At 52.2% G+C, this 24,471-nt stretch overlaps 1 protein-coding gene across 4 annotated transcripts in view; it reads right to left on the reverse strand.

Annotated features, from left to right (window-relative positions):
* Nucleotides 1–24,471, reverse strand: part of MCC (MCC regulator of WNT signaling pathway) — a 392,983-nt gene that overhangs the window by 7,722 nt on the left and 360,790 nt on the right. For all 4 annotated transcript variants that reach the window (XM_027605212.2, XM_027605213.2, XM_027605214.2 and 1 more), the window contains 3 exons: nt 18,343–18,577; nt 13,891–14,097; nt 10,594–10,694 (listed from right to left, as the gene is read on the reverse strand). In XM_027605212.2, the coding sequence (XP_027461013.2) occupies nt 10,594–10,694; nt 13,891–14,097; nt 18,343–18,577 (543 nt within the window). The remainder of the gene's footprint in view (nt 1–10,593; nt 10,695–13,890; nt 14,098–18,342; nt 18,578–24,471) is intronic.

Here is a 24,471-nt window from a genome sequence, read left to right on the forward strand (position 1 = left end):
GGACAAGTCTGGACTCCGTGAAATCAACATGATCCTACTTCGTAAAAACAAAAAACAGTAGTGATGGAGTAGAAATTGATACTCATTTTCTTTTTTTCTTTTTTTTTTTTTTAAAGATTTTATTTATTTGACAGAGACACAGGGAGAGAAGGAACACAAGCCGGGGGAGTGGGAGAGGGAGAAGCAGGCTTCCCGCAGAGCAGGGAGCCCGATGTGGGGCTCGATCCCAGGACCCTGGGATCATGACCTGAGCCGAAGGCAGACGCTTAACGACTGAGCCACCCAGGCACCCCGATACTCTCATTTTCAAGGTCCTTGGTTCCTCTTTAAAGTACTTAGATTTGCACTTTGACAACCTCCCTCCCCCAAGCCTTCGAGTTCTGTGGGCTCTTTACTGCTGGGTAAGCCAAAGTAATTGACTTAGGATTCAGTTAGGGGAGGTTTCTAGTGCCCAGTGCACTTCCTGTCTTCCTCTGATTACCTCGAGCATAAGACCTGGGCAGGGAAACACTCATGAGCACCCTCCCTCCAGAGGTACCCCTGTCATAGGCACAGTGTCACTGCATCGTCAGGGCCCTGTGCAGCACAAATCTCACATGCAGCACAATCTGATCCGTTATTTGTCAGACAGAGGGAGCACAAGAAGGGGGAGTGGGAGAAGCAGACTCCCCGCTGAGCAGGGAGCCCGATGTGGGGCTCCATCCCAGGACCCTGGTATCATGACCTGAGCCAAAGGCAGCTGCTTAACCGACTGAGCCACCCAGGGGCCCCTGATCCGTCTTTCACCTCAGCAGGCACCCCCCACTGGCATGTAGGCTCTCAGGTGGTGAAGACCTTACCCAAACGTACACCCAGTGTTGAGCACCACGCCTGGGTGACAGCTTCTCAGTGGCAACAGTTGTTAAAACAGTGTAGGAATAACTCCCTTGAAGGTATCTTTCTGATGGAGCATCATGAGAAACGAGATTTGTGGAAGAAATTCCTCTGCAAATGACTGATGAGTGTATGAGGAATGTACATGAGCACAGCTGTTTTGGAAAGCCATCTGGGAGGATCTAGCAAAATAAAAAGTAAACCTATTCCTTGATGAGGCAACCTGATTTCTAGGAATTTTTCTTATAATATGTGTTGGTGTATAAAGACACATGAGCGGATTACAGCTGGGTTCACTTAAGTATTGGTTACAACAGCTAAGAATGGGAATCAACCCGGGTACTGGTTGAATTCCGCAAGGTTATAATGGTTCTATTGAAATACTCTGCAATTATTTTTAAAAAGCTCAGATCAACAAGCATTGGCATGGAAAAGTGTCTGATACATTGTCAAGTGAAAAGGGTGACTTCTATTGGAGGCCACTTTTGCAAAAACAACTGAAAATCTGAGTGTGAAGGGCTGAGCTACTCTTGAATGGCTGAGCTACTCTAACAATAGACCAGAAAGCTAACACCCCCCCCCCCCCGCCCCCCGCAACAATGGGCGACTCCTGGAGTGGGGCTGCCTGAAGGCTTTCATTTCCTGCTTTACTCACTTCTGCATTGCTTGAAGTTTTTAGAATTTTGTATGCTTTTTTTGTGAAATCTGTGAGAGCCAGTCTCAATTGTTCTGCTTCCTGTAGGAGGGCTAAGGGGGTCGACCCCCCACGTGGAGGGCTCTCAGATGTTCAGATGATTCGGCCTTTCCTGGCTTTTCAAGTATCTTTTACATTTCTGCCTCCAGCTACTGTGAGCACAAATGAAGCTTTTCAAGCTCACTAATGAAAGAATTGCAACACAAAAATCTACTCCTGCTGTTGTGAGTGAAGATGGAGGAGGAAAGATCTTTTTAAATGAAACTTAACAACCAGCTCTAAACCCAAGGACTCCTGATTCCTCCGGGAATCCTCCCACCCACCCTAAGGAAGCCTGAGCCTCAGAGGAATTCCTGAGGAATGTGGGTCTCTCCTGGGCCCTAGCAGCCACGAGGAAATCTCACATCTGGTTGCATTTCCTACTGAAATCCAGAGAGGGACCATTTCCTAGCAGAAGTGTCTTGGGAGGTGGGGCCCTGTAGACAGGCCTCTGTCGCTGAGGGAAGGCTAGGAAAACAGGAAAGAGTTCTCCCCCTCCCCTCGGACTGGTAAGAATCGGGAAGGGGTTATTTGTCCTACATTGTGTTACTGTTTCGAGTCTTTTCTTTTTCATCCTAAAGTTGATTAATAGTGTAAAGGGAAAAAAAGAAAACTGAAGAGAATTTAAAATGTCACCATGAGCTCAGTAAATTCAAAACAAACCTACCCGCAGCACTACCCCTTCCCATCCCCCAATTCCATCCACACCGCTGCCCCACCAGCCGAAAGTACAGAAATCCCAGCCTCACCACAAAACAAACGGTTTCTTTGCCTGATACCCAGGCCCCTGGGAGACTGGAGGGAACTTTCTGGACCTGGCAGGCTCCAATGGGGGATGGAACCCAGGAAGACAGGAGAGGCCCTCAAAGACCCTGCCCAACCCCCTCCGGGTGGGGAGCATGCTGGGAGCTGAGAACTGCCCCCAACAGTTCCTGGGCCGCAGGAAGGAGACCGAAGTGCACTTGTTTGTACAGTGTCCAGGACAGACCTAGGATGATTTATTTAATATAAAGATGAGGCCAAACCTCAAACCTAAACCTAAAATGTGTGTTACTTAACCTGTTTTCATCTGAGTGAGGCCTCCAGTGAGCAACAGCTCATGGACTGAAACTCTGTAAACCACTTTGAAGGACAATAAAAGAGGACTTTACCCTTCCTTTTGACCTTAGTCTGTACTTTTTAAGTTTTTCTTTCCAGCTTATCTCAACTCAGGCAGAAGACCAACGGGTAAAGCATCCCCTTGAAGGGAACCGAAACCACCCGCTCAAAAGCAACAGGGTTATAACCAGCACTTGTCACTTTCTCCATAGTATTCACTGCAATCTATATTTAATCTAAAAAAACATCTCCACAGTGACTGTGTCATATCACCCTAGTTATTTCCTTCATGGTCCTCACCAGAGTCGGCCAATACATTCATCTTTTAGCAAATGCAGGCAGCAGTAACAGTGATCTCGAAGTCCTTCACAGGGATGGAATGATTGACTTCTCACCACAACCCTTGGAAATCAGTACTATTCGTATTCCTCGCATTTTCTAGATGAGGAACTCGGGGCCCAGGTAAGAGACTTGCCAGTACGCCCACGGAACTGGGAGGCACACCAGGGGCTGTGTGCAAGCCGGAGCTCTTGGGCAGCACCCTGCCGTGGCTCATGGAGGCGTGGAGCAGGTGCTCCAGACCTCTAGTGAAGAGCACATCTGTGGCCCCGATGAGGAGGCGTGCCCAGGTAGTGATGTTCCTCAGGTCCTATGGGGGAGCGTGGCTGTATTTGGCAGGAGTAGCAGCAAGATGATCATGACCATCCATCGTTTTGGCCCATACTTTCCTAGGACCATGGTTCTCGCCCGGGAAATGCAGCTGCGTGATCATAGGCACGCTCCTGCCTTTGCCTGAGGGGTGCTCTCCATCACCGTGCTTTTATGAGATCCCAGCTCAGGCCTTCTCTCCAAGCTTCTGGACCATGGAGGGGATGACGGAAATGCACCGAGATCTCAGTTACCCAAGCTACGCCCATCTCAACCCTAGGGGTGAGCCCTGGTTTTTACTGGTGCCCTTGGGGGCCCTGGCTCTAGAGCTCAGCAAGTTATTTACATGATCATCAACTCATTGGTGCACTTTGTCTTCCATTAACATCCATGTGCATTTACAGCATTCTAAGCACAATTTCGGTTATCTGATTGCCAGTATAAATCAGCCAAATATGAAGAATCAGCAAGTGGGGGCACCTGGGTGGTTCAGTTGTTGAGCGTCTGCCTTCGGCTCAGGTCATGATCCAAGGGTCCTGGGATCGAGCCCCGCATCGGGCTCCCTGCTCAGCAGGAAGCCTGCTTCTCCCTCTCCCACTCCCCCTGCATGTGTTCCCTCTCTTGCTGTTTCTCTCTCTTGTCAAATAAATAAATAAAATCTTTAAAAAAAAAAAAAAGGAATCAGCAAGTGCAAGTTTAATGAAACAGACCTTTTAAAATACTGGCCTGACTACCAAAATGATGAAGATTTTGCTGATCTTTTGCTCACTGGGAGCTCCTTCTTTTAAAGGACCCCAACTAATTCCCTTTTCATTTCATTCCACTATTTGTATGGCTCAAAAACGTTAGTAATCTGTAGCTGCTGCTAAGAGGGGTCACCTGGTGCCATCTTTTGTCCTCTCATGGATGCATGTTTCCTACAAGTCTGGAAGATTTCTAGAGCTGAGCAGGTATTTGTAGAACTTGGACATGGCTTTGAACTGAGGAGGCTTGTGGTCAGCACCTGTGGGGCCACAGAGAAGAGCAGAAAGGTACACAGTGGAGGCGACAGGAAAGCTTCGGGAAGGTGAGTGTTCTACTGGAGGGGATGAGAGGAGGGGTCCATGGCTTGAGAGAGTCAGGGGCACGAAGTGAAGAGCATGCTCCTGGAAAGATGAAGTGTCCAGAAGAACTTGGACTATAGGTTCCGTACAGGAGGAACATCTGAAATGTGGGCTAGGAAGTCCACATTCACATGATCTGGCATGCCAAGCCACCGAAGAGGTCTCTGCAGAGAGACGCAATCAGAAGTGTGCTTAAAGGTGTACTTGGTGGCAGAACGCGGGGTGAGCCATCAGGATGCTACCTCCAGAGTCCTGAGGAGTTGAGGGCTAACCTCAGGAGAAGACAATGCAAATGGCCACGTATGCCTGGGATTTTAAGGAAAAAGACCACCTCTGCTAACAGGAGGCAGAGGGAGGAGACTGCAAAGTTGTAATCCTGAATCATCAGCAAAATATAATCTGTATTATAAGTAATTCTGAAAACGGGGCCGATTTCAATGTGCAGGAGGAGACAGATTCGAATTTGTTTTGGAAGTGCTGTTTTGAAGTTCTAGCATGGTATTTGGGAGAAATGTCCAGTGGGCAGAGAGAAAGGCAGCTGAGAGAATTTAGAGACCATTTAGAAGGAACAAAGTCATCCAAGTTGAGGTCATATACGTGGATTAAGTCATGATCCCCACCCAAAAAGGACTCTCTTTGCAGGGGGTGGTGGGTGAAACGGGGAGGGGAGGCTGGAACCAGGGAATGAGAAGCAGAGCAATGATGTGTTCTGGGACAGAAGGAAATTCAGGGCACAGGAGCCAAAGAAACACCAAACAAACCCATGTTGTAGACAGGGTAGAAGCACACTGATGTGAGCACTTAAGAGTGTGAGATTATGGTGTGAAGGCAGGAGCCGCAGCTGAGTCAAGTCCCCTAGAGGCACAAAAGAGAGCAAATGGTCTGGGATGGCTCAGGGTGGGAGGGGGCCTGTGCTAGGAGGTGAGGGTGGAGAAGTGGGGGTGGCGGGGGGGGGGGTCCAGATCACACACTTGCTAAGGCGTTTGGACACTGCTGCGAGTCACTGGAAGGCTTTAAGTAACAAGGTGAGCTGGGAAGGATTCTAAAATGGCCCTACTTAGTATAGACACACTTTCTCCCGGTTACTCAATCAAAAAACGAATCTAGGTACCTGTGAGAGAATTTTGCAGGTGTAATTAAGGCCCCAAACAGCTGATCTTAGATAAGGAGATTATTCTGGGTAGACCTGACCTAATTAGGTGAGCCCTTAAAAGGGGCCGGGCTCCTCCTAGAAGAGATTTAAAGCAGGCAAGGGATTTGATGAGTGGGAGGTTCTCCTTGCTGACTTTCGGGATGGAGGGGGTTGTGCAGAAGGTATGTCAGAGGCCTCCAGGAGCCGAGTTACCACACGCCAACAACCAGCAAGGAAACGGGATGTCAGCCCTACAACCACAAGGAACTGACCTGCCAAGAGGCAGAAGGAGTTGGAGGCAGATTCTTCCCAAGAGCCTCAGATGAGGACGCGGCCCTGAGCAGAGAAGCCAGCCATGCTGTGCCCAGACTTCTGCCCCACGGACGCTGGACATCGTGGGCTAACGAATGGGTGTTGTTTCCAGCCCCTAAGCTTGTGGTGGTTTGTTACACAGCAGAACACTAGCACAGGGTAACCATCAGATCTGCACCTTACAAACACTTGGTGAGGCTGCAGGCCCGCGCCCTTCGCTGAGCCCTGCCACAGCCCGCTCGCCCGTTCTTAGCCAGCTCCAGTGGGAAGGACTGGCCGCCTGGCTCTGAGACTTCTTTTCTTGGCTCTTGGGTCACTCCTGCTGGTCGCACGTGTCAGGGCCTGCCGTCTGGAGCTCTTCGCCTCCGCAGTGACTTGCACACTGGTGCCGACTCTTGCGCCAGGGGAATGGGGGCTTCCCACGCGTCCCTCTCAAGTCCGAGACACTGCCTCCTGCCTGCCCCGTCCTGCGTGGGCCAGCTGCACGCCCAACAGGGGCACGTCCAGGTCCCCCAGATCTGGTGTCTCATGACCCCACCAGTCAGGTGAGGCCCGCCTGCCCCAGAGCGCTCCTTACAGGGATGTGACACGCGGCCCTTCTCCAAGCAGCGGTGGCTTGTTACTCCCCGGAGAGAGAAAAGGAGGTCTGTGCGCTCCTCTGCTTCAAGAGTCAGCACATCTGGTCCCTGGACAGAGTGGCCACTCGTGTGTGGACTGCCTTTAGGCAGCATTTTGCAGAATGATCTGGTATACATGCATGCACAGGTGGTGGGTCCCGGTTCCTTAAAGGGCTCAGTAGAGCCCCCGGTGGGCCTGGGACTGCATGCCCCCCAGCCGCCTCCCGCGTGTGCACGGGGCTGTGGAGGAGCTGGAGCTGGTTCTGATCGCCCATTGAGCGGGGTCCTGCCGGGTGCACGTGGAACCCTCTGAGGTGGTCACCGTGTCACAAGCCCCCTCCCAACTCTCCTCTGTCCTCTAGCACTGAAGGGCATCCCTACCTCTTCCCCAATGTGACCGGGGGTCTGTGTGTGTGAGGAAGCTTGCCCCCTGACCCCCGGCACTTCATATGCCCTCAGCATTTGGGAGACAGATGCACGGTCATGTACCGGCGGTACAGTCGCTCCCGTTTGCCCAGACCACGCACACTACAGTGGACAGAGTCTTCAGCTGAGCCCACACAAGTGGGTTCAGCTCACCTCTGTGAGCACCACTGCCCTCACACAGGGGCCCAGCAGAGAAGGTGAAGGCACGCGATTTCCCCTCTGCCTCCCTGCATGCCCTTGGGAAGCTCCTCAGCCTCGCTGTGCCAGTCCCCAGCCCACCCCCATCCTGTGGAGAGCAACACCTGCCCCTCGCTGCCTTCCAAGAGTAGGACAGAGATGAAACAGCCTCTCCTCTCAGCTGTGCTCAGGTCCCGAAGGCAGGCTGCACAAACACCAGATCAGTACAAGGCAGAGACATTTCTGAAAATACACTCCCAGGACGCCTGGGTGGCTCAGTCGGTTAGGCGTCTGCCTTCAGCCTGGGTCATGATCCCAGGGTCCTGGGATCGAGCCCCGCATCGGGCTCCCTGCTTGGCGGGAAGCCTGCTTCTCCCTCTGCCACTCCCCCTGCTTGTGCTCACTCATGCTCTCTCGTCTATGCTCTCTCTCTCTGGCAAATAAATAAAATCTTTAAAAAAAATACACTCTCAACTGCATTTTCACAGTTCACTTCTCTGCTGGAAAGGTCATTCACTGGAAGTTTACTAGGACCAAGAGCAAGAGAGGGATCGGAGATGAAGAAGGGTTCCGTGGCCCACAGCTGGTGCAGAACACAGCAAAAACAAGGTACTCCGATAAGAAGACTCCTGCCGTGCCAGGCCGGAAGCCTGGCCATCCAGATGGGGTCTGATGGTAACCCTGCAGCCAGTAGCACGCCGTAAGTGCTCACGCACGTGCAGGGAACGAAATCAGACCAGACGGGAGTGACGCAGTCCGTGTGGGATTGTCTGGAGTCCTGGTCTGGCTCCAAACAGAAGGCTGGGAGAAGACACACAGAGGGCGGGGCTGGGACGCGAAGGGCCGGTGGAGGCCAAAGCCCAGGGAGGTAGCTCGCGGGGAGACCTGCCTGGGACAGGGCCATGACCTAGAACCAGCAACCTGGATGTCACAAGGCACCTTCCTGAGAGGTTTCTCCTCAAGAAAAGACCACTGCTTCACCTGTTCCCCAAGCCCCTCCTTACCCCTGCTCTTTGGAGCCTGGACGCCCGGCCCCACGATGTTGGTGTTTGCAACCATCCTTTTTTAAGGGAGGACTATTTCTGAAAATATAGGGCAGATTCCACTGATTTCAACCACGAGTTGGGCAGTGATTTAAGACCTTCAAAGAAGATGTTAGTTTCCACTTGATTTTTAAAAATAAAAACACCCCCAGACCTCAGCTCTCAGGTGTCCGAATTCTCTGCCCTCATGAAATGATTCTTCCAGTTCCTAGGCTATATTTACAGTATAATGATGTTATTTTCCTTTCTCCCATAGCCCTGTGGGTTCTTTCTTGGCTCCATCTATCCGGGTCTTGATTAGAAATCCATGCTAACCAACTTTCGGCTGGTTACTGGAAGCCCGTTGTAACTGACAAAACAAATGAAGTCTCTCTCTGTTTAGTCAGCGGAACCCGCGTCCTACTTGAGCCAGCGAAGGCCTTGGGGGTTTGGGGAATTTGAAAAATTGAGGGGCTTAGCTTACAGATACAATATCCAAATGGCTCCCAGTTGGAAGCGGGGAGTGGATTTGTATCCCATGTTTCTGGCACAGTCATGTCCTGAGGATTTGTTGAGGGCATTTTCCCTGCACTGCTTTTCTCTTCCTGCCTCAAGCAAAGCAATTACCACTTCACCTCATGGCCAGAGGCGCTGGCAATGTGAAGCAGAGCTATTACAACTTGGAAGGAAAGACACCAAGGGACAGTGAGTAAATCAGGAGGGTGGCGAAGTTCCCCACCAGGCAGCCTTCCGCCCACCCTCCGCTTGGAGGCCACACCATAACGGAAATGGCCCCGGCTGCATCAGGACAGCAGACAGAGCGGCTGCTGTCGCCATCCCCTCCTACCCCCAGCCCCCAGAAATGATGGGAAACCCATCTTCAAAAAATCCTCAAGCATGTCAGGAAAGCAAGGAGCACTGTTTGTATACCAGAAACCATGAGCAATCATAAAAAATGAAAGGCAGACTTTTATTCTTCTTGAAAAGGGAAACCACAACTCAGAATGCACAGGGAAGGAAGCTGCTAAAAAAGGAGGAAGGGGATTCAGAGGGGCCAAACCAGGGGTGCCAGCCATGTGAACAGGAGGGGGCCAGATGCTTGGACCACATCTGCACAGAGAGGTGTTGTCAGCCAGGAGGACCGGAAGCCCAGCAGTTGGGCTTGTGACCCAAAACCAAGAGTCACAAAACTCAACTCTAAAAAGAACTTACACATGAGGAAACAGAGTTATTACAGCAGACAGAATAACATTTTTAGAATATATATAATAAATAGCCTCAGATAGCCTCATCTTGTTAAAAAAAGAGATGATAGATTTCATCACCAAAATGAAAAAACTCAACATAGAAGCCACACACCACAATGGATATAGCAGAGAAGGAATCTGTGAGCTGGAAAACTGAGCCAAAGAACCTTTCCAGAATCGCTACGTGAGCTCCTGTGCACTTGAAATGTTGGCTGGTTTGAATGTGAGACGTGCTGTAAGTGTAAAATATATACCAGATTTGAAGACTTAGTGAGGAAGACGAATGAGGAAGAGGAGGAGAAGGAGGAAGAGGAGGAGAAGGAGGAAGAAAATTTATCTTATACGTCTTTTAAAAAAAAATACGAATTACATATTGAAATGATATTTTGGATACACTGGGTTAAATAAAATAAATTAGAGTGGATTTATTGGGTTTTTTTACTTTTTTTTTTAAAGTAGGCTCCACACGCAGCATGGAGCCCAACGCAGAGCTTGAACTCATGACCCTGAGATCAAGACCTGAGCTGAGATGAAGAGTCGGACACTTAACCAACTGAGCCACCCAGGCTCCCTCTTTTTACTTTTTTAATTTGACTACTAGAGAATGAAACTTCCTAGGTGGCTTAAGTTCCATGCCTACCGGACGACACTGCAAAAGGATGGCGGGAGTATGCCAAGTTACGATGTGGGAGACAGATCTGAATGAGTCAGCATGTTTCTCCTTGCAGGAGGAGAGGAAGAAGGGAGGGAAAGAAACACTGAGACAGCAGAGGAAGAATGTCCAGGACTGAATAAATATATCCATGAGGTCTTCTGATTGGAAAGAGCCAGTGATGTTGAAAGGAAGTGTTCCCACGAAGGTGGGAACGAGACAAAGATGACTGATCATCACCATTTAACACTGTCCTGAGGTTCTCGTCAATGCAAGAGCACAACAAAAAAAGCAAAGCAAGAGACATTTTCTGCTTGCAGGTGAAATGACTGCCTGTATGCTCTCCCCCGCCGCTCCCCTCTCAAAAGGCCTGGCGCCAGCAGGCCTTCTCCACGTTCCAAGCCGGGGATACATTCTCCAGCCTCCAAGGCCTGGGTAAAAGTCGGACCTATCCGCACCTGCTCCTTCCCTGTAATGACCCATGAAGAGCTGAGCTGCGCAGCAAGAGAACCGGGAATACATCGCTCACCGGGGCCGTGGGAAGGGGGCTTACCTACGGATGGCATTGGCGAACTCGGCAGCCAGCTCACTGTCGCTACACGTTGTCCTTAGTTCAGCCAGTGAGAGAGCTGGGGAGGCGGCATCAGCACATTCCTGAGGACGGCAGACACATTCTGGTTAGCCCTGGAGCCAAGCCTGACAGCACCTTGGAGGCACAAGGCAGCTCTGCCCACTTCTTTGGACCTTTGTAAACTGGCTGGTGGGCCCCGGGGATTCCCGGCGTGCTCTGAGCTCTCCCCACACACGTTCTCCCACTGAGCCATCGTGGTGACCCTTTGAGGCAGATACTGTCTTTATGCCCATTTACCAAGGAGAAAACTAAGGTACAGAGAAGTTATGCTGCCCTGAGCCATCAGCTAGGACAGGGTGGTATCAGGATTCAAACCTAGGTCAGCTGGCTACACATCTGCGCTCTTCACCACTGGGTTAAGCCTCTTGTGATTCATAAAAGACAAGTGGGAAATGCACCTGAGTGTCCTTGCCCCTCTCCCAACCCACTTCCTGGGAGAAAACCAATCTTCTCTAGATTTAGGAGCTTTAGTGGGTACAGTATAATCATCTAGAAAACCCAGGAAAAAAGGAAGACAGATGTGCACCCTGTGTGTGTGTGTGTGTGTGTGTGTGTGTGTGTGTGTGTGAGAGAGAGAGAGAGAGGTGGGTGCAGGTGGAGCCTGACACAGGGCTTCCAGCAGGCCTCCATCTCACCACCCTGAGATCATGACCTGACCCCAAATCAAGTCAGACGCTTAACGGACTGAGCCACAGACGACCGCCCCCCTTTTTAATTGAAGTTAGTTGACCATTAGTTTCAGTTGTGACCCTCAGACAGGAATTTTGATGTCATGTAAATCCAATCCTCTCCTTTTACAGATGAGGCAGCATGAGGGCCCGAACTCTTAAGTCCTAAACTGAGCTCGGATCCTTGTACAGCAGCCCTCGTGCCCCTCTGAGCAGACGGAGGGCAGAAGCTGTGCTGCGGAACTGGGGGCCCGGGAGGCGCTCATCTGACCGCCTGCTCAGCAGACTCCTACAGTCCACCACAACCCACACTTGAGACCAAAAAGCCCGTGGCCTGTCGCAGGGGACAGAATGTCAGCGGAAAGGTGTATTGCGATGGGATGTACGAAGTGAGTGCCCCAGTCCAGATGACAGGAGGGCACAGGGTCTCCATTAGCCCCCTCCAGCGCAGGACCACACCCGGGGGGTCCTGCCGCAGCAGCCCCGCCAGCCTCCCGACACCTCTCTGCCTGCAGACCCAGGCCCCCAATGCCAGCCCCTAGGATCCGCTGCGATTCCACTACGCTGTGTATCAGCTCCCACATGATGACATTTCCTAAGAGTCCTTAAAGACAGGGGCGGCTCTGTCTCACCCGGTGCCTCTCCGTGAACATGTGCAGTAGTGTCTGTTGCATACAGACAGCAGCTGCAAAACCCGAAGGCGGCCCGGATCACACTTGGGATGCAGCCTGCTGGCTGGAGGGAAGTTTTAGAGCAAACACAGCACCCACCCTGTGGAGCCAGAGTGGATGCGCTAGCTCCCAGCCTTGCCTGCCACCTGTTTCTATAAAGGCCTGCAGGCTAAGCACTGTCTTCTATTTTTAAAACTCATGAAGAAAAGACTATTTCGTGATGTGTACACATTATATGAAATTTCAGTGTCCGTGAAGGAAGTGTTATTAGAACACAGCCCACACCCCTTTGTGTCTACACTGTGTCTGCTTTCACACTACAGTTCTAGAACGGCCCGGTTCCGTACTCGCAGAGGAGTCTGTGTGACCTGAAGACCGTAAGATAATGACTTGTGGCTTCTTCACAGTTTGGCGACCCCTCCTACGGACTGTCCGCCTCATCTACCGACCAACAAGGCTAAATGGACAGCCCAGAAGGGAGATTGCATTGAAATAGTAAATGGATCTGATATTTAAAGACAAGATAATCAGCTTACAATAATTTCATTACCTAAACACAAGGTACTCTTATAAAGCCTCTTACTTGAAGGTAAAAAAAATAAAAATAAAAATAAAGCCATCTGGCCTTTTCCCATAGATTTCTGTACTTCGAAGCCATTCCACACAACACAGTGTCTCCCTCAGTCAAAATAAACACCAAGAACTGGGGGAAATGCTCAGCTCGCGGGCCTTCTGGCAAGAACCTGGTAGGTCCGTTTCCACCACACCCTAGGAGCACACTGGCGAACGCCGGCGCTCTCTCAGCTCTGTCCCAGAGTGACTGGTAACAGACTCAAACGGCTGTACAAGGATTTTTAAGGTGTTGGCGTGGAAGGGGAGACCCCATTTTCTTAAGCCCCAGATATTATCACATGAAACTCTTTGTAGGCTGCTGTCCACCCAGACTCCACTCCACAGGCAGTGGGCAGATGGTTTCACAGGGCCTCTCCCGGTGACCTCTCCTAGGCCCAGACGGGTGCATGTCCTCCCCCGGTAGCATTTATTAGGAACGGAAAGTACAATGCAGAACAAAGAACTTCAGTACCCTGGCATGAGGCATGTAATTCTTTAGGGTCTGGAGTATTTTTTTTCTCCCGTGCAATATCTGGAATAATTCTGAGATACAGTATGATGGAATGAGCTTGGATTCTAGAGAAAAAGACTTCTGGGCTCATGGGAGTGTGAGTTTGCCAGATGATATCACCTGTCAGCCCACGCTCTGTGACATCCTATGTGTGAGCCGGGGCCTGCCTTCCTCCTCCTCTGCCTCAGCGGCTTCCTGCTTCCCCCCTCCCCGACGGCAGAAATGCCAACAGAAGCTGAGGTGGCAACACGGATGAGGGGAGGAGGGCCATTAGTCAAATTCGGTTTAAATCCTGATGCTGCCATTTATTAGCTGCGAGACCCCCTCACTTGTGAGCCTCGTTTCCCTCATGTAAATGGGGTTGCCTACTCCTTCCTCAGCGCTGAGATTTATAGGAGGCCAACAAATGCAACGATCAGTGCAGATGTGACCAAGAGGCCACAGGCGATGGTTGCTGTGCCAGGCGGGGGAGCCAAGGAGGCGGCCCGGTGTCAGAGCCCTGGGCGACAGCACCGATCCCTCCCCTGATCAGACTGTGGCATGGGAAAATGCTGTAACTAGTACCTAAAGTGCAGTTTTTTTTAAAGAGTGGATTTGGTTTCTTTGCTCTCAAAATGTTACCTTCTTTAAGATCTCTGGAAAGGCTTGCAGTTCCCATGCAAATAAGGAAACTGAGGCTGTGGGGCAGGGAGGGGGCGGTGGAGACTGGGTGGGCGGTAAGGCTGGGGCTGGGGGGTCCCCGCAGCCCTGCTCCTACCTTGCCGGGCTTGTCCTTGCCGCCGCTGCTGGTGGAGCTCAGGGACCGCGTGCACTGCTCCTTCTGTTCCTCCACCTCGGACTTCAGGTGCTCGATGTGCACCAGGTAGGCCTGCTCCTGGGCCTCCCGCGTGCTCAGCTTCAGCTCCAGGGCCTTCTTCTCCTTCTCCAGGAGGTAGAGCTGGGCCTTCAGCTCGGCCATCTCCTCCTGCGGAGCACAGAGGGTGCGAGGCACCCACGCTGTGGGAGCAGGCCCAGGCATGGGAAAGCAGGCCAGCGACGAGGGTGTCTGAGGCTGTGAGCCGCACGCCTGCGGTGGAGTTACCCCTTCACAGCCTGGACAAGATGACCGGGAGGAGACAAGCCAGCTGTCTCCACCAGCTGAAGGACTGATGTGTGGACAAAGCCATGGGCTTTGTCACTCTATGGACCGGGACAGAGATAAATGAAGGGGAGTTACAGGCAAACAGATTTTGGTTCACTGTAAGAAAAACCTTTCAAACAACTGGAACACACCCTGCCCCCACCACCACTCCAGGCACCCCCTCAATGGGCACACCTGTCTCTGTTGAAAACCAGGTTTCTGGCATGCATCGGCCATGCTCCATCAGTCAAAGAGGTTGTGAAGGAGGGTCGTCCACACGAGGCTGGGTCTGACTAGCTCCCTTCCAATTCCCATTACCTTCTCCATTTTCCATGGCCCCAACCCACATATTCAATCCTCCCTTGGCACCTCACAGCTGAAGCCTTCTCATCTTTTGCCATCAGAAGCAGGATTCTGAAGGTTCTGGCAACACTGCATACTGAGCTAATGGGGCCAGTCACACCCAGAACAAACATAAATGCAAGCTTGAAAGAAGGAGAGATGAATCCCTGGGTGCCAGAAATGAAGAAGGAACTCTGCCCAAGAAGAAAGGCAAGGTGGCCATGATACAGGCCAACAGAGGTTTCAGACCAATATGGAGGCCCTAGGACCTGGGCTTCTGGCATCTGTGCTAAGGGCAGGGCAGAGAGCCAGAACAGAGACCCCCTACATGGGCCAGGACTCTCAGAGTGCTGCCTAGAGTAAAAGACTAGAAGATTTCCTTTTTGGAGATGTGGTGAGGAAACTTAGCCATCAGGGTCTGGGTGGGAAAAGTGAAAAGAGCCTCTTTTGAGGAATCAGAGCCACATACTTGTCAATATGTAGATGTGAAACAGGAATCTAAGCCAAGAATGTAACAGAAACTAGCCCTAAACCTCTGACCTTGGAAGCACTTTGCTTCCAAGCTGGCTTATCGTGTCCCACTCACTCAGCTCTGACCCTGACTTCTTTTCCCTCTGGGGACTCCTCACGCAACCGTGGCTGATTTCTCCTCTCAGGGCCCATGAGCCAGGTCATGGGTCCCAACAGATCCATGCACAGAACCACTCTGTAGGGACGTCTACAACCCAGGACCCACAAGACTCCGTAGAAGACACAATCTCCACCAAAGATGAGCTGGTATGCATGCCCTCCCCTCAACCCACACAAAGAGAAAATGGAAAACAAATCACGTGAGACAGAATCAGCATTTATGAGAACCACAGACAACAGATGAAACACTAGAAAATAAATATTTAAAATGAAGAGAGGAAGAAGGGTCATAATGGAAGGATAGGATAGTCAAAAAAGAAGATTGGATTTGAAAAGGAACCAAGGTAGATCATCTAGAAATGAAAAGGTGTTTACTAAAGATCATGTACAAGAAGTGAAAAACCCGAACACTTGAGTTTCTCCGCAACTGTATCCTAGAATGAAATGGTGAAATCCAATATAACGTGCTGCTTGTGGGTTTGGAATGGGTGCGCACATCCCCATGAGCACACTCTGTAGGGGAAGGGAGAGGGCTCTGATGTTTATCCTTCAGAAACCTCACAGGAAGGGACCGAAGCCGGAACACCAGCAATGGCTGCCTCTGGCTCATATTATGGGTTCTCTCCCAGCTTTTCGTAATTTCTGTTCATTTTTTTAATTTTATTTGAGAGAGAGAGAGAGAGAGAGAGAGAGGAAGAAGAGGGGAGAGGGAGAGAGAGAATCTTAAGCAGGCTCCACGCCCAGCAGAGAGCCCGATGCAGGGCTCGATCTCACAACCCTGAGATCACGACCCGAGGCAAAATCAAAAGTCGGAAGCTTAACGGATTGAGCCACCCAGATGCCCCATTTCTGCTCTTTTAGACAATTTCTATGATATATACACATTTTGTTTTCAATAGCAAAGGGAATATTTTATTCCACCAAAAATGTCTTTCCTGGCCAGAGTAACCGGGAATTTATCACACATGCTGGCTTGACTATAAAAAGGAAATCCTTAGTCTTTGGCCAAATGAAACATGATGATGGAACACATCACAAAAGGGCAGCCTCACAGCTCATGCTGCAGGGTGCAAAGGCCCACAAACAGGTCTCCTGACTGGGGGAAAAGGCACTGTGATGATGGACCCAATGCCCGGCTCATGGGCCCTGAGAGGAGAAATCAGCCACGGTTGCGTGAGGAGTCCCCAGAGGGAAAAGAAGTCAGGGTCAGAGCTGAGTGAGTGGGACACGATGAGCCAGCTTGGAAGCAAAGTGCTGATTCCTAATCTGCTGTCACTGCCCAAAGTCTTCCCAGGATTCAGCCAGACTCAAGATTGAGCAGCCGCCAAGGACAGGGACACATTGAGCAAGTGACCCGAGCGTGTTGGGTTGACCATGCTGGCAGGTCCTCTTTCCAGAGGTGAGTTAAGGAGAGAGGGGCCTGCTCTCTTGCAGGGACAGTGCTGGTTCCAACAGGAGACACCACTTACGAGCTACTGATTCAGCACTTCCTCGACCACCTGGCCCAACGGACCTGCCTCTGGTTCCTAAGGTAGCTTCTGTCCCTGAGAGCCCCTCGTGTCTCAACACCTGGGGTCCAGAGACACTGCAGAATCCAAGGCTGTGCAAATCAGGCCTTTGTGCACAGGAGAGTGGAGTTTGGAGAGCAGGCTTGGGGATCCGGCTCCCAGCTCCTACTCCCGTTAGGGGGCCCGGACCTGCAGGAGCAGGCCTTACAATCGCCCACCTCTGCCCCAGGCCTGCTGAAGGCTGGTTGCAGCCCTGCAGGACCATGCTCCTGGCAAGTGATTATTCTGTTTCCACTCCAGCTGGGTGCACACAATCCAACACACTCTGGCCTGAACCTGCTGGGTTCTCGCAGACCCCACAGGTAAGGACAGTCCCCTCCAAACCTGCCTTCACTTCCAACACCAGCCACGAGTATTGGGGTGGGGGGGTCCCCGGGCCACTTGCACTTCTCACCAACTCAGGGGCGTGCACAACCCACTCGGAATCAACGACTCGCTCGGCTCAGGAGTGCGCTGTACTTAGGATTAGGGTTTTACCACAGGGGGTGCACACGGGGGCCCTGGAAGAGCGCTGCATGCAGATCTTTCCTGAGCCTTGGTGCCCAGGGATCTTACTGGGGTTTCATTACTGGGCACAGTGGAGGAAATCACTGGCCACACAGGGAACTCAATCTGTAGTCCTCCTCCCCTCCCTGGAGGTCAAGGGGCTCAAAGTCCCACCCTATAATCACAGGCTCCATTCTTCCAGGGACAGCCCCAGTGCTGGTTTCGGCCCCCACCAAACCAGGAGTGGTCTCATTAGCATAAAAAAGCTCAGGAAATTCCAAGGGTCTGGGGAGCTCTCAGCGGGAGCTGGGAACCCAGAGCAGATATTGCTGTCTTCTGAGAAAGCACTCGGCAGAGGAAGGCCCCGTGCTTAGCGCCCCTGGCCAGAGCCATGCAAAAGTGCGTCCTGCGGAAGGGATGGCAGTGTAACCACTCCCCGATGACGGGCACTAGCTGTCCAAGAAAGCTCCCCCCCCGCCCCAAGTTTCCAGATGCCAGCAGAGAATTCAGCCTGTCGGCCAGTGAGCAACCCCAGATCTCATCAGGAAACACGGCTGTGAACGGCACTGGTCAACTTCCCTGGAGGGCGTCAGGACCCCCGCGGGCTCCCCATGGCACAGCAGGGAAAAGGGCATCAGGACACCGGGGCTCCAGTCCAAGTGCTGCACCTTTCCGCGCCCCGCCCTCCCCTACTCCCCATTAACATCAGCATCCACCCCGGAAGCACCTTAAGCTCCTAGAGAGGAGAGGTCCTTTTCCGGGGACAGGGGCTGCTCCCCCCTCTAGGGATCTGATCTGGCTTCTCGTGGAGAATGAGGTTTTCCAGAGCGGAGCTGAGACACCCCTCCGGGGTCATGTCCAGCCCCCGGGACCCCCGACACACTGAAACTAGTCCTATCTATAAATGAGGCTCTGGCTGTCCTCCAGCGGGAGGTGACTGAACCCAGACGGGGTCGACTGGTCATCATCGCTGACCTGCTGTCAGAGGGCCTTCTCCCGTCTCCCCGTGAGGACACGGCAGTGCACGGGCCCAGGGCTGCGTCAGGCCCCACCCCCACGCTACCTTCATGGCCATCAGCTCCTGCATCAGCACGGCGTTTTCCAGATCCAGCCGCTGGCTGTCCCCGCGGGGCTTCACGTCGTAGCTGAGGGGGTCGATGTGGATGCTCTCCAGCTCCAGCATGGTCAGCTTGACTGCGGCCCTGTCATTCCGGAGCTGCTGGATGTAATCCTTCAGCCTCTGCTCGTCTTCTTTGGTGAACTCCGTGTCACAGCTGCTGGCCGTGGAGCTAGTTGTGCTGAGGAGGCGGAGAAACCCTCTCGCAGTTCCAGCCACCGTGAGCGGGTCCTGTTCCTGACGCCTTCCCAGCCCCCCCCCCCCCCCCCCCCCCCCCGTCTCCCCAGCAGCGGCCCGCGGTAACCCCTCCCGCGCACCGCCAGAAGAGAAAAGCATTCTTCGTGCCGTGGGACACTGATAGCCCCTTTGAGGAGAGACATCAGTCTGAAGAATAACAGAAATGCTTATGACCCCCTTTACCACAACATGTGGACCCTAAAAATGAATTCTAAGGAAATAACCCCACAGAAGCAACAAGATAGACGCTTTGTGGCACAGCAGATGTAGTTAATTATGGTACATTCCCAAAGGGGGGAAGCTATATGGACATCACAGTAATAATTTACGACACGGTGGAACCATTGTAAACGGAGAAATTGGACAAAAGTGGTATTTGATTACAAAACAGGCGCACATGTGGGCCGGACTTATAAAAAAGGAGCATGTGAAGGAACAGAGTTGAAGAACGAAATACCTATGGTGTGATGCCCTGACACGTGTGTGTACATGAACCTATTCGCCTGTGCAAACACACGTCCCCTCGGGGCAGGAGCAGGAGTGTGTGGTGGAAGAGGGGGAGAGGGGTACCACGCAATAAGCCCCCCCACGTGTGCTGCTACCGTGACAACCTCGGAAGCAGGGCACCCCCCCATCCCGCCCCCACCCCCGCCATTCCTCCTGTGTCGCGGCTGACTATACTGTCCACCACAGGGACTCAGGTCTGCCCGTGGCAGGGGCCCACTGAACTCTCATCAAAACAGGCCAGGTTGACATTATCATCTCATCACAGATTTGGTGACGGAGGCTCAGGGACATTAGGCGGCTTGCCGGGTCATGAGACTGGACACTGGTACACGTGGACTTGGGCCACTGTCTTCTCATTCCTCAGCCCCATCCTCCCAAGCCTCCCGGTGCTAGAAGCTGGGCCAGGAGCAACGAGTGGTCTCCACAGGCTGCTGGCTGCTGGGGGCCCAGGCCTGCCCTCCTCACCTCACCCTGGAACAGGGGTAACAGGCCCGGGACCCCAACTCAGCAGATGCAATTGCCCCATAACCTAGGTGTGACCAAGGGCCATTCCACTCTTACGTGTGACGCATTACCTAAAAGACAGGGCTTCTGCGGACACAAGGGTGAGGAGAGGGGATGAGCTGGAGCTCCACCACTCAGCTGACTGTGCACAGGAGGAAGACAACATCCTAGGGCTTGGGTGATCTTCAAGTCAGAGAACTCCCGCTAGGACTGCAAGTTCCTGAGCACCACAGACTGGGGCTGCTCTCCCACCCCACCCTCTTCACCCCATCAGGACAGGTAGGATGTATCTTGCAGAGGAAGGGAGCAAGATCAGCCTGGCCAACATACAACACCTCCTTACAGGTTCTGATGGTTCATTTCATGCAGCAACGGGGCTGGGCTACAGTGCCCAGGTGCTTGGCCAAACACCCATCTAGATGTCACTGTGAAGGTATTTTTTTTAAAGCTGTAATTAACATTTATTTATTTATTTATTTATTTATTTATTTAAGAGAGCGTGAGTGAGTGTGTGTGGGGGGGGGGGGGGGGGGAGGGACAGAGGGAGACGGAGAGTCTCCAGCAGTCTCCCTGCTGAGCAAGGAGCCTGACGCAGGGCTTGATCCCATGACCCTGAGATCATGACCTGAGCCAAAATCAAGAGTCGGATGCTCAAGCGACTGAGCCACCGAGGCGCCCTGAGATGTGATTAACACTTAAATCAGATGCTAAGTAAAGCAGACTACCTTCCAGGATATAGGTAGGTCTCGTCCAATCAGTTGAAAGCCTTAAGAGAAAAGACTGAGGTCCCCCAAGAAAGAAATTCTGCCTCCGGACAGCCTTCAGATTCAAGACTGCTACATCAAGCCTTCCTTGGGTCTCCAGCCAGTGTGCCTGCCCTGTAGATTTAGGACTTGCCAGTCCCCATAATCGTATGAGCCAATTCCTTAAAATTAGTCACTCTTTTCCTATATATACATACCACCACCTCTACCCCTATTGGTCTTGTTTCTCTGGAGAACCCTAATACAGAGGTGCTACCTTGACCTGTAACCCAAGCATCTTCACCACTTGGTAGATTTACAGGTAGCATGACTCAACCTCCCTGGGCCTACTTCCTCATCTGTAGTGTTTAGAACAGTGCCTAGCATGCAGTAAGCACTCAATAAATGTAGTTATCATTCAATTAAGTGATACTGGAGGACCACTATGAGGTACTCTTCTAGGCCCTAGAAAAATCTCCGCTCTCATGGAACTCATTCTAATAGGGGAGGCAAACAAGTAAAATACACAGTACATCAGACAGTGAGAAGTACTGCGGAGAAAAATGAAGCAGTTATGGGGAGCACAAAGAGAAGATGGGATTATTTTTTGCAACAAAATTTGGAGGAAGAGTGATCCAGGCAGAGGACACGGCGAATGCAAAGGCCCTGAGGCAGTGAGCGTGTCCAGCATGAATGAGACCGTGGCTGAGTTAGAGTCAGTTAAGGGAGAGGGAGAGGGGAGAGGTCAGAGAGGAGGTTGTTGGGGGGAGGCGCGGAGGAGGCAGGGAGCCAGGTCATGTCAGGTTTTATAAGGGTTGTGTCTTTTTCTCTAGAATTAGAATGGAAGCCACTGGAGGGTTTGTAACAGGGGTGATGTGATCTGCCTTACCCCTTGATAGGCTCCCTCTGGCTACTGGGCTGAGGAGAGATGCAGGGAGGCAAGGGCAGAGGCAGGGAGACCCATTCTGGGCTATCTCGACAATCCCGGTAAGAGATGGTGGAAGCTTGGAGTGCAGGAAGGAGGATACAGTTATGCTGATCAATCACCATTCCTGTGTTTTCTCAGGCTGCATTTTAAAAAGGACGAGAAGGGAGAAGCAGCAGCACCCTCTGGCTGGAACACTTCAGGTGCCAGTTTCATAAAGAAATGAAGCAGCTCAGGCAAAGCGAACAAGCTAACAGTAGCCCCAGCAGAGGGCGCTGGGGAGGCTGGTGGGACTTCTGAGCTCGGGGGACTTCTCTGGAACAAGGTCCCTCCCTCAGCATCTCTGTGCTCTGCAGTAAAGCACTGCCCGCCCCCAGCCGGGGGGGGGGGGGTGGTGGGGGGGGTGGAAGGGAGCTGGGGGTGGGGGTAGGCATGCCTGGAACAAAACCATTCAAGTAGGACTCAGCGCTCACCTCCGCGGACCGTCAACACGGACGCGGAGGGACAGACGTCTCAATGTCCCACAGACAAATGAGCAACAAGACAAAAGCCAACCGTAGCGCGGCATTGTTGGCACAGCATGCCACAGGGCTGAGAGTGGGGCTGCGCTCGCAGGCGCGGGTGTCCGCACCACGTGGCGCGGGACAGCATTAACACCTCTCTTCCAGGGAGCCAGGAGGGGGCTTCAAGTATGAAATCCTCTCCCGGGGAGCTGGGGCTCCCGACCGGAGGCTTACTTTACAACCCCCGTCCTTCCTTACGTTAAAAATTGTTTTGAAAAATTTTAAACGTGTAGAAAAACACGGAGATGAACCAATACCCACGTACCTACCACCCAGATGAGTTTTATGACATATTTTCTTTGGACTACTTTTTTTTTTTTTTTTTTAAAGAAATAGAACACTTACACTCGAAGTACCCTTTGTTCTCTTTCACTTAAATTTCAAAATTCGAAGAGCACTAGAAGCTAGAGTTCTGTAATTATTCTGCAGGCACTAAAATGATACTATTTGGGCAGACTTCCATTTAGCAGGACTGGTGTACCCCAGTGGCTGTCATTGCTGGGCTAGCTGTAGCAGCATCGCCTGGGAACTTGCGAAGAATGCACATTCCCAGGCCCAAGACCTCCAGAATGGGGGACTCTGGGAGTGGGGCCCAGCAATCTGCATTTAAATGTACCCTCCCCATCGTTCTGAGGCACAGCCAGGTTTGAGAACAACTGGTCTACCCCATAAGACAGGTGGGCATTTGCATGGTAGCCTGTGAGGTAACGGGATCCACCACCACCCCCCCCCCCCCCCGGCCAAAATCTCTAGGGAGAGGCCATACACTCTTGGGCTGATCTGGCAAGTGCCAGTGATTATGAGCACACCTCTAACATCAGACAGACCTGAGTAAATGTTCTTCCTCTACCACTGCCTAGCTTTATGGTCCAGAGTAAATGACCCAACATTCCCAGGCTGCAGTAAAGTGGGAATCCGAATAATTCCCCTCTCACCAGGCTGTTGGAAGGGAGACGATGGGTCCCGAAGCAGGCAAGGCCAGCTAGTGCAGCACTCGTTCTGGGGGAGTTGGAGAAACCTCTGTGCCCTTCCCAGTACCTCCCTGCACAGGCTCAGGGGCTCCCTCTAGGTATGACAACCACCTAGCAGGTCATGCACGATACCCAGGCTGAGGGAGAAGCAATACAGCAAGTGCTCAACGGGACTAGAGAAACCACCCAGAATGTTCTAGGAAACAGCAACACAGGTGGGCAGAGGCTGACAGGCTTTGGAGCGTCCTAGACCCCTGAGGGTCTGAGCCCCGATACCTGGCCGGAGGGGCAGGGAGGAGGCCTTTATCTCACCGTCTCTACCATGGGTATAGTTTTCAAAAAAGAAAAAAGATCTCTCTCCCCAGATGGACCCTTGTGGGACGCTCAGCACTCTAAAAGGCTCTTACCAGGGCGAAGTTTGATTTCCAGCTACGCACTGCATCCCCGAAGCCCCTGTGGCTTCCCTCCCTCCCTTCTGGGAAGCCAGCAGGGAGCGGATCAGGGAGGTTAATAACAATTCTGCTTTGTGCCCTAATGTTCCACTGTGGAATAGGACTGTGACGATGTGAAAGGCAGGGAAGCCTCTGGCCTCTCCTCTGCCTCCTGCAGCCAACAAGGGCGCTGCTGGTCTCCCGAGGGCCTGCCACTGGCCGCGGGGCCCCGGGGTAGGTCATCCGTTAGCTCTCCCAGCTTGGAATGCTGGATGGTCTCGGCTGTCAAGGGGGAATGAATCACTGTCCACACTGTCCTCCTCTCTCCAGGGTGGGAGGCCTGTTCTCTGAGAGCAATTTCGGGGAGGGCTGCAGGTGGAGAGCCCCAGCCCACCCCAGAATGGTGGAACAGCCCATCTTTGCATTCTGCTCTGTTTTTTCAGTAAGCTGGGCCAGGTCACGTGGGTTTCTCCTTTCCCGGATGCTCTGCTGGAGCCCCCTCCTGCTGGCTTTGCTCCGCGTCCATGAGGTGCCAGGAATCTTCTGGCACACCGCACGTGGGGTGGCCTACAGCCAGGGGGTGGAGGGGGAGTGCCTGCTGCCTGGGACATCGTACCCTCCCACCTGCCCTGGCCACAAGGGGACATGGACTTGGGTTTAGTTAAGCAGCTGTGGGTTTCAAATATCTGGTCTTTTGTCCCCTTTCTTCACGTCCCAGCCTCATCCTCAAGACAACTCCCCATCCTGCTTTTTAGAAGAAAAACCCATTTCTCTGCAGCCTCATCTTGTCATGGCAAAAAGCTAGAATGGCATTTCATTTCTTTGACACAAAAACCAGAGATGGGTTTTCCCCTGAGTTTTTATCAATGTCTTATCTGACCCCCATTAAGATTTCATTTCCACCAGGGCAGCTCATTTTCAGAAGGAAAATGCCATCAGGCTGGCCTTCTGATTTGCTGAGCATTTTAAATTTACTTGAAGGAGGGGGTCAGCCACTCCTAAGTGGCCCCCATTCCTCCAAGGAGAAGGTGGGCCTTGTCAACTGCCGGCATCTTGGAGTGTTGGCTGTGGGTACCTCCCCGCCTCGTCTGACAATTGTCACCAAGGACTAAAAACACCTAAACACAATCCTAACCTTTTAGGTCTATATTCTCTCGGATGGTTATCAGAATTCTCTAGGAGGAGAAGTGGAGG

This window comes from Zalophus californianus, chromosome 5 (genome assembly GCF_009762305.2).
Source record: "Zalophus californianus isolate mZalCal1 chromosome 5, mZalCal1.pri.v2, whole genome shotgun sequence".
Classification (NCBI taxonomy): Eukaryota; Metazoa; Chordata; class Mammalia; order Carnivora; family Otariidae; genus Zalophus; species Zalophus californianus.